General features: G+C 42.4%; 1 protein-coding gene across 1 annotated transcript in view; it reads left to right on the top strand.

Annotated features, from left to right (window-relative positions):
• The window catches only part of TMEM218 (transmembrane protein 218), a 36418-nt gene that overhangs the window by 8322 nt on the left and 12077 nt on the right, over positions 1–16019 (top strand). The window contains exon 2 of the mRNA XM_029574125.1: positions 559–669. Coding sequence (XP_029429985.1) covers positions 559–669 — 111 coding nt within the window. The remainder of the gene's footprint in view (positions 1–558; positions 670–16019) is intronic.

Below are 16019 nucleotides of genomic sequence, written 5' to 3'. Positions count from 1 at the left end.
TGATTGTGCACTGAATGAAAAAAAGATTTTCTATAATTTGGTGAAGGTGATTAGCATAGTGGGGTTTAAAAGAGATTTGGACAAGTTCCTGGAGGAAACGTCCATAACACATTATTAGGCAGGTAGAGTAAGGTAAACTATTGCTATCCCTGGGAGTAACAGGAAATCTACTTTATGGGATCTGCTTGGTACCTACATTGGTCACTGTCAGAGGCAAGGTGATAAGCTCGACTGACCTTGGTCTGACCCCGCATAGCATGTTCTTATGGTTTTAACATATTTTATTTTTTTTATTATGTATGGACACTGTTTATAATTTTCTGAATAAAGCAAGGACTGTATGTCCCTGCATATAGCTGAGTAAAACCAAGATAGTTTCAGTCTGTCCTAGTTGGCATAGACTCATCTGGTCCAGCTGGTACTATTTCTTTCAGGATAGGCTGATCCAGCTGGTTAAATTACAAGAATGAATGAAGTAATGCTTAAAATATATTGAAGAACTAATAAAACCTCAGTGATAACCTGAATTAGACTTGCCTCTGTTTTCTCCCTGCACAGAATGGCTGGTACGGTGTTAGGAGTGGGGACTGGAGTGTTTATCTTAGCACTGCTTTGGGTGCTAGCACTGCTACTGTGTCTGCTCCTCTCCAGGGCATCTGGACTTGCCAGGTACAACCCATACGTACTGCATTTAATGGTCTTACTTTCTCCTTATCAATTAATACCAAGTTTATCAGTTATGCACACAGAAATAAAGATTAACAAAACAAAATATATATAAGGTGATAAATTTTATTGGACAACTTAATGCATTTCTTAACTAGTTTTTAAGAGTTAATACTATCTCAAAAGCTAGTCATGAAATGTATTAAATTAGTCCAATAAAAAGGTACAATGTTATATAATTTTGTATTGTGTTTTTATTTTTATTTATTTGTTAACCTTTATTTCTGTGCATTCAAGTGGACTAATGCAGCAGCCACATTAGTTTATCAGTTATGTCAGGGTGCAAGCTATTTCAAGTGATGAGAAGAATGGAAATAATCACAGTCAGGATAACTTTATACAGGCAGTGTGTTTTAACTGATCAGAGAGAGACCAAGATTCTTTTAAATTTGGGGTGTGAAAGGGAGGAGATAAAGTTTTTAGTTTTCTATCCTCACATATTCTAAAATTCTTGTAGGAAGTACTTGCCAGTAACAAAACACTTTCTTAGCGTCCAGTCAGATGAATCCAGAACAAGTGCGTTATGTACCTCTACCAGCAGATGGAGACAGAACAAACTGACGTCATAGTACATATACCCCTTCAGTGACATCAGCCTGCCAAGTATTCTGTCTCCAGCAGATGGTGGACGTGCATCTTCGTACTGGGAATTGCTTCATTTTGAAAAAGGAGAATTTTGGATATTACATTTGCCCTGCTCTCATGCAGTGATGCCAAAAGGTCCCTCCCACAGTTGAGAATTCCTGAGGTGATTTCCGTGGTGCCTCAGATATGAGTACCTTGATCTTGTAGCTGGTTTTTCAGTCTGCGTGGACTTAGTTGCTTAAGCAGCTGAAAGGCAGTGGGTGCAGAAAGCAGAGCGCGGCGGTGATGGCATATGCCCTCTTCCCCTGCAGCTGGAGACAGACTCTGTACGGCACGGATATTAAATTTGACCACATAACACCCATACTCATTGATTTGCACTGGTTACCAATTGAACAAAGAATACAATACAAAACATTAACAATTTTACATAAAGCAATACATGGGGAACAAGTGGAATGGTTAAATAATCTAAGAGATTACATATACCTCAGCGTAATTTAAAGTCAGCGAATAAAGGTTTACTGGCAGTTCCTTCTCTAGTTTCAGCGAGACTAACATCAGTAAGAGAAAGGGCACTATCTCTGGCAGCACCTAAGGTTTGGAACTCCCTTCCTGTTGAGCTAAGGCTAGAATCAAGAGTAACATAATTTAAAAAACTCCTGAAGACCTGGTTGTTCAAACAGGCGTTCAATGAGAATAAGAACTGAACTTCTCATTAAACTGGCTTAGGCAAGGCATATACGGAAGATCAGGCAACAAGCTCCCAGGTTGTTTTTAAATGCATTATTTATAATGAGGCATAATTTGTTTTATATTGTATGTAACATCTTTACTTTTACTATTATGTGATGATGTATTGTCGTTTTTAAGATTGTAAACTGATGTGAAAGTTAAGTTCATACACCGGTATAGAAAACCATGATAAATAAATGATAAATAAATACTCAGCCAGGTAAGGCTGAGCTCAGGTAAGTTTTAAAAAAAAAAAATATATATATATTTACAGAGATGTAAAAGGAGGCTTTTGTAGCATAGGGCTTCCTCCTTTTTCCTGATCTCTGTGCTTGGCACGCCGTTCCGACATTAGTCCCGCTCCATGAGAGGTCGAGGGTTGTAGGCAGCCTGGCAGGTTGAGCAGCCCCTTTAGGCTAGGCTCCACTCTGAGGCTTTTCCACTATGCACCACGTGGTAGGCCGCAACAGCATTGTGTTTGCTTTCTTAGGCTGCCCTCTACAGGGTTGTCAGTTCGGCTTGTGCGTCTAGTTGTGCGTCCAGTCTTTGATTTATGTGCATCTAAGTTAAGCAGCGCCTTAAGTTGCCGCTTGCTTACCTGTGCGCAAAAGTTGTATTGTGCGCTTAAATTGTTTTACAGTGCTTATTTTTGGGATGTCTAAGTTTTGGACGCCTAGGCATTGTGATTCCTAGGTGTGAGACGCCTAGGTTGGACTTCTACTATTTTTGAAGGTACAAAAAAAAAAAGCTATTATTATTTAATTTTTATATACCGAAGTTTCATGAGAACATATCACATCGGTTTACAATAGTTAACAAATATTTAATTTCCAAAATTAAATGAAGAGAAGTAAATACAAAGTTTCATAATAAACTAATAAAACAAATAAAATAGTAAAATAATTAAAATTTAAACAGTTAAAGAAGCAGAGCAGTAAGAGCAGAGATAATATAATTAACTAAATGTTTATATTACAGGGGGGTATATAATCATTAGGTTAAAACTCTTGGAAGGCTTGTTTGAATAGCCATGTTTTAATACCCTTTTTAAATATTTTAATGTCAGATTCCATCCTTAATTCCTGGGGTAGAGAGTTCCACAGCTGGGGTCCTGCAATGGAAATAGCCCTTTCTCTGACATTATTTAAATGAGCAATTTTAGGAGAAGGTATGGGTAGCATCCCTGCACCTGCTGATCTTGTAATTCTTGATGGGATATGAAAATGTGTACAATTCTGGTCGCCGCATCTCAAAAAAGATATAGTTGCGATGGAGAAGGTACAGAGAAGGGCAACCAAAATGATAAAGGGGATGGAACAGCTTCCCTATGAGGATAGGCTCAAGAGATTAGGGCTGTTCAGCTTGGAGAAGAGACGGCTGAGGGGGATATGATAGAGGTCTTTAAGATCATGAGAGGTCTTGAACGAGTGGATGTGACTCGGTTATTTTCACTTTCGAATAATAGAAGGACTAGGGGGCATTCCATGAAGTTAGCAAGTAGCACATTTAAGACTAATCGGAGAAAATTCTTTTTCACTCAACGCACAATAAAGCTCTGGAATTTGTTGCCAGAGGATGTGGTTAGTGCAGTTAGTGTAGCGGAGTTCAAAAAAGGTTTGGATAAGTTCTTGGAGGAGAAGTCCATTAATGGCTATTAATCAATTTTACTTAGGGAATAGCCACTGCCATTAATTGCATCAGTAGCATGGGATCTTCTTAGTGTTTGGGTAATTGCCAGGTTCTTGTGGCCTGGTTTTGGCCTCTGTTGGAAACAGGATGCTGGGCTTGATGGACCCTTGGTCTGACCCAGCATGGCAATTTCTTATGTTCTTATATTCTTAATGTTGAGGTTAACCTTTCTGTCTTTTCGTTGTAGAGGGTTTTATGAATTAGCGATAGAACTTTATGCTGCGCCCTGTATTTAACAGGTAATCAATGAAGGTCTTTCAATATTGGCGTAATGTGATCAGATCTTTTAGTTCCTGTTAAAAGTCTAGCTGCTGAATTCTGTAATAGTTGTAATGGTCTTTTCACATTCGCTGGTAGGCCTAAAAACATTGAATTATAGTAATCTAATTTTGACAAAACAAGAGCTTGTAAAACTGTTCTAAAATATTTTGGAAATAGGAGAGGCTTCAGTCTTTTAAGTACATTCAATTTAAAGTACCCATCGTTAATGATTTTTTTAATGCATGCTTTCAGTGTGAATTCACAATCAAGGAAGATCCCAAGATCTCGTATCTCCAAGGAAATGGGATAATTTTTGGCAGCTTCCTGAATTTCAAGTTCTTTTGACTGGGTTCATTTAGGGGAGATATATAAAATTTCAGGTTTTTTTGCATTCAGAGAAAGATTCATTTTGGTTAGTACTTTATGAATGGCAGATTGGTACATATCCCAAAGTTGAAGTGTTAGATCAGTTGATTTTTCGATTGGAATTAAAATTTGAACATCGTCAGCTGCCACTCAAGTGCACTGTCTACCATAATGATGCCTATTCCTAAGAACCCTAAGCGCTTTTCTCTTTGCGCTGCCTGTCATATTCTGGCATCTCAGCCAGGATTGCCTGCTAACTTGTGCCAGCGCTGTTTGGAGGCTCAGGGAGAATTGCCTTCCTCTGATTTCAATAAGCCTGGCTCTTTCCAGTTGGATACAGGCCTGGGTACAGACGGCTAATGTTAGGCGCCTGATTTTGAAACTCACCTAACTGGTTCCTCAGCAGGGGAATGGTAGCTCAGAGAGTATGCCTCAAGTACCTCCTGGATTGGATGCTTCTACCTTTTTTGTGGGTAGTGTTATTCCAGAGATTGCAATTCTTTCTCCAGGCGCAATCTTCAGTCCTCTCTAATACTCCCAGAGCAGAGTCGCAATTAGGAACCTTGCCGGGACCTACTGTTAAGTGCTGGACTACTGCTAGAACGGCAGCAGGACTTCCCGATGTAGGTCCAGACGGCATGGATGATTGCGCTCATCCTGACTCCCTTGAGGATGGTGAAATTCCTCCAGGATTAGAACCATATAGAACTGTGCTATGGTTCCTTTATAAAGATGAACTGCCAGCTCTGATTTCCCAGACCTTGAAAATGCTCAGAGTTTCTGGGGCAGATGCTGTGACTGAGCCGAAGAAAAATCCCATTTTGGTTTTCTTGCATAAGGTCTCTTGTTTTTATCCTGCGATGGAAGCCATTCAAGAATTAATTGATCTTGAGTGGGGCACCCCAGAGGCTAATTTCAAAGGTGGTCGGGTTTTGGAAGGCCTGTACCCTCTGGATTCAGTGGCAAGAGAGCGTTTATGTTTTCTGAAGGTAGATGCATGTGTGCAGACTCCAAGCGGACCACTATTCCTATGGCAGGAGGAGCGGCCTTGAAGGATGCTCATGATAGGATTGAGACTATCCTTAAGCAAGCATTTGATGCAGTGGCAGTGTCCTTGCAGATCGCTTCTTGTTCCCTGGTGGCCAGATCTTATTTGCTTCTCTCTCAGGAGGTCAATGACCCTGGTGTGAACTCCAGGGTAGTTATGGAGCCAGCTGCTGATTTTTTGGCAGATGTGGACTGTGATTTGGTCTGCTTTTCAGCCAGAGGAGTGGCTTCCATAATAGTGGCCAGGCTTCAGTTATGGCTGAGAAATTGGTCAGCCGATGTGACCAGCAAGGCTAACCTTACCAAATTGCCCTTTAAAGGCTTGCTATTATTTAGGAGCGAGTGGGAAACGTGGCTAGTAAGTGGGGCAAATCTCTGGTTTCTTGTTTGTCAGAGGATAAGAAGCAGACACCATGCTCTTAACATGAGAGGTTGTACTAGAGGATCCAGGCATTTTCGTCCCTATAGAGGAACGACCCTTTAGCGAACTTGACCTTTTGGTAGGTCTCAGTCCTTTTGTCCCCAATAGCCAAGAAGGGGTGTAGGCCATGGTCACTTAAGAAAGCAATAATTAAATAAAGCAGTATAATCTTGTTACCAAGGAGAGAGGACCCTCCCCCCCCAGCCTGGATCCTGCCCCCTGAGTGGAGTAAAACAATAAAATACCTCAGTCATGTTTATTAAGGGTGAGCAAACAAAAAATAATTTAGTTGTTATCAGCAAGAACAGCAGCATACATTCATATCCACACAATCTATTCCATACAACCAGTCCCATCCAAACCATACACACTCCAACAAAACTCCCCAAAATAATCAAAAAGTGAACCAACCTAACCTCACCTTGTTAAACCCCAGAACCTAATACTGTACCAACAACTTGGATCAAGTGCAAATGTTCGTTTTGCCAACTCAGAGGTGGACTCTCCATGCCAAAAATCCATGGCTCACTCTGTTTCAAGGGGTTTTCAGAGTCAGCAGTAAAATAATAAACATGAGATCTCAATTGCATCCTGAAGATTGAGAAACAGACTTCTTAAAGTGGATGGACAGCAGTGGCGCCTTGGGATAAATAGTCACCAATGCCACTTGTTGTGGTGCCAACATTATCCCTAGTGCAATATAATGTGTGCGCCAATGATCATCTATATGGGCATCACAAACAGTGTTGCAATTTGGTCACAGATTTCTTTGCTGTTTGACTTGAAGAGAACACTATAGTTTCCCCCAACAGCGATGATTATAATAAACACAGGATCTATATTTAGACACAGATGTTAATAGGTGGCCTGCTAAAATTGAGCAACAGCAGTGATGCAGTTAGAAAACTGTAATAGGTATCGCCTGCTCCACAATCGCCATTACTGCCTCAGCAGAAATACTCCATCGGTTTGCTCAGCATGGAGCATCAATATTATAAGAGCAGAATAAACTCCAGCAGCTGAATTATTCATCAGCAACACAAATGAATGCAATCAATAATACAACTAGTAACACACCTTCCCATAGTTAGAGGCTTAACATGCAGCACGTTTACAGCTAGTTCAAACCAAGTGAGATCCAACTGAGTGTCAGCACCACCAAGAAATTATAGCCCCCACATCACAGATGCTCTTATATCTTTCCACAAATTCCTTTGCTCCTGACCAAAGGTGAGCAGTTTAGTTTCCCCTTTATAGAAAACTTTCAGATGGACAGGAAACCGTAGAGAGAATTTCACTCCCTTATGGTACAGCTGGGTACTAACACTGGTTTGCTAACACTTTAGTGGAGAAATCGGAGATCAAAAGCTTATTGTTTTCAACCTTTAACTCTTTTGATTTTCACTAGGCCATTAATATCTTCATGTTATCAGTATAGTTAAGATATTTAACTTTGACTTGTCATGGTCTGGTTTGCTCCGAGCCCCCTGAGTCCGCTCTGTCACTTGAGTCTAATGCTTCCAGTAGACATGATTCACATTATTTGATTAGAGCCTCACCTTGAATCACTTTGGCGATGCCTAAAACACACAAAGTTTTATGTCGGCTACAATTCTCAAGCTCATCAAAGTTGTCTTCTAACTTCTTGTTTCTTTCAGGTACCTCTGCCGTCACATTGTCCAGGGAGTCCAAATACTCTTCATGAACATTAATCTCATTTATTAAAAAACGTATACTGCAAATCTAATTTCTAAGTGGTTTCCATAGTTACATCCATAAAATAGTAAAATGTGACATACTACATTAAAATGTAAAAAAGTAAAATCAATCAAACATGCAATTAAAACATAACATAACAAAAATCTAAAATTTATTTATTTATTTATTTGTTGGTTGAGTTTTATATACCATCATTCGGTGGAGCCATCATAACGGTTTACAAAGTATACATTTTCTTAACAGTTGTGCAAAAGTATAACAATGTGAATATTAAACAGAAGTTAAACATTTCAAGTCCAGAAAATATTATTAAGTGGGACGAGGAGGGTATGTAGGTTCTGGTTGGAGAGAAGTTATTCTGAGGTTTTTGGATGAAAGTTCAATTGTGAGTTGGGATGATCAGAAGTATGAAGGTCAGTGTAGAATTTGCGAAACATTAATGTTTTTAGGTCTTTTTTGAACGTTTTTAGGTTGTGCTGGGTTCTCAGATCTTTAGGTAGGGAGTTCCAAAGTTTAGGGGATGCAATGGAAAAGGCTCTCTCTCTTGCTGTTGCCAGATGTGCATCTCTGATGGGGGGATGTTTAAGTAACCTGAGTTATTAGAGCGTAGGTTTCTTGGAGGATTATGGGGGATTATGTTTAAGGTGAGGAATACATCTTCCTCCTTCATTATTTTTATTTTTATTTTATTTATTTTAAGTTTTTCTATACCGGCATTCACAATATATATCGCATCATGTCGGTTTACAATTAACAAGTGTAGAACAAGAGGTTATAAATAACATTAAATAACATAGATAATAATGGTGATAGTAAATAGTAGACATTAAACAAGTGAAAGTTAAGTGTTGCAGTTACAATAAAACAAGGGAGTAATATAACTTGGAACAGAAGGAAGAAGCTGGTGTTTAAATAGAGAGAACATAAATGCCTATCAGTGCAATAGAGTCAATAATGAATTTATTACATTCTTCTGATTAAATTACCCATACTCTGCATATTATATCAAACATGAGATAAGAACATAAGAAATTGCCATGCTGGGTCAGACCAAGGGTCATTGAAGCCCAGCATCCTGTTTCCAACAGAGGCCACAAGAACCTGGCAAGTACCCACATACTAATATCCCATGGCAGAGGCCATTCCCTAAGTCAACTTGATTAATAGTACTTAATGTATTTCTCCTCCAAGAACTTATCCAAACCTTTTTTAAACCCAGCTACACTAACTGCACTAACCACATCCTCTGGCAACAAATTCCAGAGCTTAATTGTGCGCTGAGTGAAAAAGAATTTTCTCCAATTAGACTTAAATGTGTTACTTGCTAACTTCATGGTGTGCCCCCTAGTCTTTCTATTATCCAAAAGTGTAAATAACTGATTCACATCTATCCTTCAAGACCTCTCATTATTTTAAAGACCTCTATCATATCCCCCCTCATCCATCTCTTCTCCAAGCTGGACAGCTCTAACCTCTTCAGCCTTTCCTCAGAAGATCTCAATGGTCTTGAAGGCCAATAAAACTTCAGTACAGCATTAAAACTGGTAGGCACCAAGGGGCCAATGTAATAAAGTTTGCTGAAGCTGCCGCAGCTTTATGAATGCCTCTATGCATGTTTGTAAGCGTGTTTTCCCACGCAAAGTCCTATATGGGTATGAAATAAGGGCCAAGTGCACAGGAAAAAAGTGAGTTCAAATGTGCTTACAGACCCGCGGTTTTTCAGTGCAAGTGCATGCTAGTGGCATGCAAAGAGGCTATTCACAGGTGATGCAGGGAGCCGCGCTAGCAGGGAGATCAGGTTAGTGTGGGTTTTTCAATGCAGGCTTTTAGTGCTTGGCTCAGGGCAGGAGGTAAGTGAAAGCACTGGTGTGGAGACCGTTTTTTGCGGGTCAGCCAAACGGCAGACAAACAGGTAGAGAGAAGGCAGCTTCTCAATGAGGCAGAATCGCCAATCTGCATTTCATGCTGTTGCCGGCAGTCGGAGTCCGATCATGAAGGGGTTAGATATTGCTCTACCCATCTTCACATCAACTTCTGGACCACTAATTTATTCATTTTTTTGAAAAAAAAAAAGCTGATGGGTTTCCGTGTGGGTTTCTGTTTGGATGTCTGCGCGTTTTACTACATAAGGCCATTAGCATGCATTATGGTGTGTATGTTTGCTGTGCGCAGATTTTATGCGCATATCTAATTAGCATACATGACTTATTACATTCTGCACTTCCGCTGATTTTTGTCGCATGCACCCAAAAAATCCACGCAGAAAAATCAGCACAGATTTCAGTGTGAGTCTTATTTCATCGGTCCCCAAGTGATTAAGACCCTTAAAAACTAACATTAAAATCTTAAACTTGATTCTCCATTTGGTAGGTAGCCAGTGATATTTAGACAACTGAAGGGAAATATATTCATGCATTGAAACCCCAGAGGCAGAGACTACTCTTGCAGCAGAATTTTGGACATACTGCAATGCCTTGCTAGAGGATTGAGGGAGACCAATATACAAGGTATTGCGGAAGTCCAGAGGTGAAAGGACCAAGGAATGTATATTTAAACTTGTAAAGGATGTAATGTAGCTGTCTATTTTTGTAACGGAATTCATCAACTGCCGATTGAAATTTTTGTAATTCTTCAGTGATGGCGACCGTGACAGCACACATGAGCTCTTTTAGTGCCGCCTCAGATAGGCCTTCCATAGTCCTGTTTCAGCCAGTATTTTGTCATCTGTAGCAGGCACTCTTATTCACGCCCAATCTCTCCAGATTTTTGGATAACAAAATTGTCCATGAACTCAGGAAATGGGTGATGCGTAAATCTGAATAAAATGCACAGATTTAAATTTAAAAATAAGCAAAAGAACTGCTGGCTCCTAGGGAGAGGAACTCTTAGGTGGCTGCTCAGGGTGACATCATCATCCTGCCTCCCACCAGCTATCATTTCTAATAAAGAAATTTCCAATGACAGCAGCAGTCCTAAACCTTCCTTCCTGAATATATACCTCTGGAGATATATCAGATGCAGCCTAAAATCAAGAGATCCTAATATATCTTCTTCAGCATGTAGATTGTAAGGTCTAGAGATTAAATTTTAAAGTGGAGTGGAGTAATATACCCTGGTTCTGTGTGATAAGAGTTAGAAGTTATCAACTTGGTTCATGAAAGATAAAGCTTGAAGATATATAAACCAAATGTATTTTAACCAAAGAAGAACTATGAGTTTTATCAAAGCAGTAGCTACCAGATGTATGGGAAGATATGTGTATAGAAGACATCTCTTAATGAAGGAAAGAAGGCTTCTCCTGCTATTCTGCCTTCCGATTTTTCGTGGTCTCTTCCTGTCCATTTTCAGTGTGTCCCACTCGAGGAAGATTCTGTTTACTAGAGCCTACTCCAATGGTCACTTGGGGTCCAGAGGACAACTGAGTGCCACCACATTGTATCTTCCTACCAGATATGGGGCTTTAAGAGTCATCTCATGATAGCCCAGTTCCACACCTTCGCTGCTTTGTAACACAGGAAGATGGAACGTGACACTTCATGCTTTTTCAGGTAAAATATGACAACCTGATTGTTTTGATTAGGATAATATTGTTGTCCACCTGATTCCTGAAATCCTTAGAACATTCAGAACTGACCCTAGATGCCCTTAGTTGCAGTAGGTTGATGTGCAACCTCCTCTCTTGGAACAATTTGCAAACTTGGATGTAAAACTCTTGTAGATACAAGATCTAGTCCAGATTGGAATCATCCGTATTTAAAACAGTATGAGGAGGGATTTAGAAGGGTAAACTATAGATCAAATTGGAATTGGACAGCCCGCAAGACGGAGTCTGATCTCCATAACGTACATACTCTCCTGGAGTCCCTGAGTGACTTGGTTCCACTGCTACTTTATTTGATATGGAGATCAGCCTTGGGTGTTAATTGAACTGTGGAAACCATAAGATACAACACTCTCAGTAAGGGCAAAGTTGGGTATGCTGACTTTGATACTGTTGACCCATTTGTCAAGGAGATAAGTCATGGCTTGAGTCATGTCTAGCAGAACCCATATACATGTGAATTGGAGTGTTGGATTCAGCTGGGATTTGGAGTAGTTGATTACAAACCGTAGAGTCAGCAGCACCCAGACCGTGGTCTCCATGGTTTTGTCCATTCCTGCCTTAGATTTGCATTTTGACCTGCCAATCATTCAAGTAAAATATTAAGAATTTTTTGGAAAGGAATGGAGAACAAAACTGAGAATATCATAATATCTTTGTATAGATTCATGATGTGACCACAACTTGAGAATTGTGTGCAGTAATGGTTACTCCATCAAAAAAAAAAAAAAAGACATAGTGAGTATAGAAAAGCTACAGAGAAGGATGACAAAAATGATGAAGGAAATAGAAAAACTCCCTTATGGAAAAAGGCTATAGGTCTCTTTAAGCTTGGAAAAGAGATGTGATTGAAATTTATAAAATTATTTGTGGTTTGGAATTGGTTATTTACCCTTTCAAATACTAAGACTAGAGGACACTCCATGAAATTAGCAATTAGCAGATTTAAAATAAATCGTTCAAAGATTTTTTTCACCCGGTGCACAATCAAGCTATGGATTCTGTTGCCAGAGGATTGTGGTCAAGGCAACTAACAGTGAGTGTCAAAAGAGAGTTGGACAAGTTCCAGGAGGAATAATCCATAAATAGTTATTAGCCAGGTAGACTTGCAGCCATTGCATAACCCTGGAAATGAAATAGATTAAACACTGTAGTGGCAGGGTCAACAATACGCACATAAGGAACAACATAATATAGAGAATGTGTGGCTAGACATAAAGGGCACACTTGTAATTCAGGAAAAAGAGGTTCTCCTTTTTCCTGAATTACAAGAGTGTCCTGCTTGAACCTGTTCGTGTGTTCATGTGGTTTTGTTAATATAAAAATAATTAAACATTTTTTGGAAATGTATTGACCAATGATTTATGTGTAGCCACACATTCTCTATATTAAATGAAATAGATTAACCATTTGGGATCTAATGAGTACGTGTGATGGATGCTGGGCTCAGTGTATCTTGGTCTGTCCCAGCATGGCACATCTTATGTTTTTCCATGAGCTGAAGCCAGGAACAATGCTCACATAGAGGGACTCTGCTCAGTACAAACTTCATTAGATAAGTTCCTAGAACTAAGGGCTGTATGGCCAACAAAGTTATCCTGATTCAAATGGACAATCATATGGCAGGGAAGAACAAGATTGTACCTCTTGTGTCAGAAGACTGTCTAGATGTGGGATTGGTCCATCTTTAAGTTAGCCGCATATGTAGCACCACCCTGATTTGCCCACTGCCCACCCACAATTTATCCGGCTATCTACTTAGCCAGATAAGTGTCTTATCCTGCTAAGTGGCAGCCGCTGAATATAGCTGGATATTCAATGGCCGTTATTAGCTGGATAAATCCAACTTATCCCATTAAATAGCATTTGAATATGGGGCTCCATGGGCCCCATATTCAAAGAATGTTCATTGCTACTTAGCTAGATAAATAGGATTTATGTGGTTAAGCAGTGGCCGCTAAATATTTACTCTTACCTTCAGCGGCCACCGCTTAGCCACTTTAAGTCCCTTTTTCCTAGTGTGTAGCAGATGGACTCAGGACCAGTGGGTATAATGTACTCCTGATAGCAGTTGGAGACGGATCAGATTTAAATCTGACGTCAGCCCTAGTACATATATCCCTGCAGGAAGTGCAGCTCTTCAGAATTTTCCGTCTCTATAGCAGTTAGGGATTCTGTGCACGCTAACACAGCGTTAGAGTAATTTTACCAAAGAAAACCAAATTAAAAAGAAAATCTTACCTCTACAGACGAGCCCCGCTCTCCTGTGGTGACACTGGTTGGGTCCCTCCCCCAGTTGAGATTTCCCGAGGTGATTTCTGCGATCCCTCGGAGGTAAGCCTTGGACCGGCGGCCGACCCTCGGCGGGGACCTAGCCCCCGATATCGGGTGAGGCTGAGAGGCAACGGATACAACCTCGAGCATGGTGGTGAAGGTATTTCCCTCTCCCCCTGTAGCCGGATACTGCCCGGAACAAAACCTGGAAGCACCGAGACAAGGTAAGGTAGAAATCTATTTAAAAGTCTCCGGTCTCCGAAGCTCAAGGAGATGCACAGGTCACCAGCCGGGACCAGTGCCACCGGATTGATCGGCCCTAGCAGGGCTAGACCCCGGTCAGATCCGAGGGCCCTCCCACGTGGAGACCCTCCGAGGTGGTCGCCATATTGTCCGCGTGGTCGCCGTCACAATTTTGGCTCTGTTCGCTGCCCTGACCACCGTTTCAATCCATGCACACAGAGGCGAGCCATGCGCACAAATACCTTGTACGCACAACTTTGCATGCTCAAGTACCGGGCGCACAAGTGACGCACTTAGCCATGCACTTACTGTGCCAGGCGCATAATTTTGACCTGTGCGCACAACAGTGCGCACATCTCCCTGCACGCGCGCACCAAACCTACGCGCGCAACTTCGACGCACACTGGAGCGCACAACTGTATTGTACGCGCACAAGCCATGGCACCACCGGAAAATAAACTCAAAGCTCAGGGCCGCTGCACAGCATGAGGAGGCCACGGCCCTGTGTGTACAGTGCAAAGAGGCCCTAGGGGACCCAACTCATGGCTCTCCCCAGCCGGTACCGGACCCCAGCCTCTCGAGCAGTACGCCAGACCTAGCATTACACAGCGGGACCCCCCCCCTCAAACGGGGCTCCCCAGGGACATGGCGCCCCCTAGTCTAGACCCAGCATCTATCTTCTGGGTGGAATTCTTCAAAGGTCTGCATACCTTCGTCCACATGCAACCAGGGCCTCCTATAATGCGGCCTCAGGCTCCTCCAGAGGACCTCAACATGCCGGGACTCTCTATGCCCAGGGAAGTGATCCCACCGCCCAGAAGCCCCACCTTCGGGGACACGGACATCTCAGATGAGGAGTCAGAACCCCTGGAGGAAGGGGAACTCCCTCTGGGGACAGAACCCCATCGAACAATGAGACGCTTCTTCACCAAGGACGAGCTTCCAGACCTGGTCACACACAGCTTAAAAGAGCTTGCCATCCCGGGCACAAGTGCCTCGGGGGAACCTAAGACGAACCCACTATTGGAGGGACTCCGTCAGACCTCCCATCATTTCCCACTATTACAAGCCGTCCAGCAACTAATTAACCTGGAATGGGATGCCCCAGAAACCACGTTCAAAGGGGGCCGGGCTCTGGCAGCCATGTACCCTCTGGACCCAGCCGCCAAAGATCTCCTGGCATGTCCGAAAGTGGATGCCATGGTCTGCGCGGTCTCGAAGCGCACTACTATCCCGGTGAAGGGAGGAGCAGCACTCAAGGATGCTCAAGACAGACGTCTGGAATCTTTCCTCAAACAGTCCTTTGATGTCTCCGCTATGTCTTTACAGATCGCGGCCTGCTGCGCCGTGGTGACACATGCCTGTTTAGCACAGACCAGGAACAACATTCCTGGGGAAGCCCTGGAACCAACTGTATCATTCCTCGTGGACGCCACTTCGGATCTGGTACACACAGCAGCTAGAGGAGTCTCATCCGCCGTGGCAGCCAGAAGACAAATCTGGCTCCGAAACTGGTCAGCCGACGCATCCTCCAAAACGAGACTCACGAGGATGCCTTTCAAGGGATCACTCCTGTTCGGAAGCGAACTAGAGAAACTAGCCAACAAATGGGGCGAGTCCCCACTGCCGCGGCTACCGGAGGACAGGCATAAGAGAAACCAGCGATCCTTCCCCCGGCCCTCCAGGGGCAGAGGATCACAACGCTTCAACCCATATAGAAGCTCATATCAAGCGGCCTGCCCTGCAGGCCAGAGCCAGTCCTTTCGGAACAAGCACAATAAAAGGGGAGCCAGCTTGGGCCCAGGCCCCAGCCGCACCCCACAATGAAAATCAGCTGACCCATCCAAAGGAAGAAGCCATAAGGAGCAGACTGGCCCTATTCTAACAAAGATGGGTCGAGATAACTTCGGACAAATGGGTACTATCCAACATTTGAGAGGAATATTACTGGATTTTCACCACCTCCCTCCGGACAAGTTTGTGGAATCTCCCTGCCACGACCCTTCCAAGAGAATGGCAGTGGAAGCTACACTGACCAGATTATTAGCCTTAGAGGCTATAACACCGGTGCCTCCACAACAAATAAATACTGGCCATTATTCCATCTATTTTATCATTTCCAAGAAGGAAGGAACGTTCAGACCTATCCTGGACCTCAAGGCGGTCAACCGTCACCTGAAGATTCCTCGCTTCCGCATGGAAACCCTACGCTCAGTAATAAGGGCGATACAACCGGGAGAGTTTCTTACCTCCCTGGATCTGTCTGAAGCCTACCTACACATTCCGATCCATCAAGAGCATCAGCGTTTTCTTCACTTCTCGATCCTGGACCATCACTACCAGTTCCAGGCA

The sequence above is a fragment of the Rhinatrema bivittatum genome, chromosome 12 (genome assembly GCF_901001135.1).
Source record: "Rhinatrema bivittatum chromosome 12, aRhiBiv1.1, whole genome shotgun sequence".
Lineage (NCBI taxonomy): Eukaryota > Metazoa > Chordata > Amphibia > Gymnophiona > Rhinatrematidae > Rhinatrema > Rhinatrema bivittatum.
The sequence above is the reverse complement of the archived record's forward strand: the minus strand, read 5'-3'. Positions and strand labels throughout refer to the sequence as shown.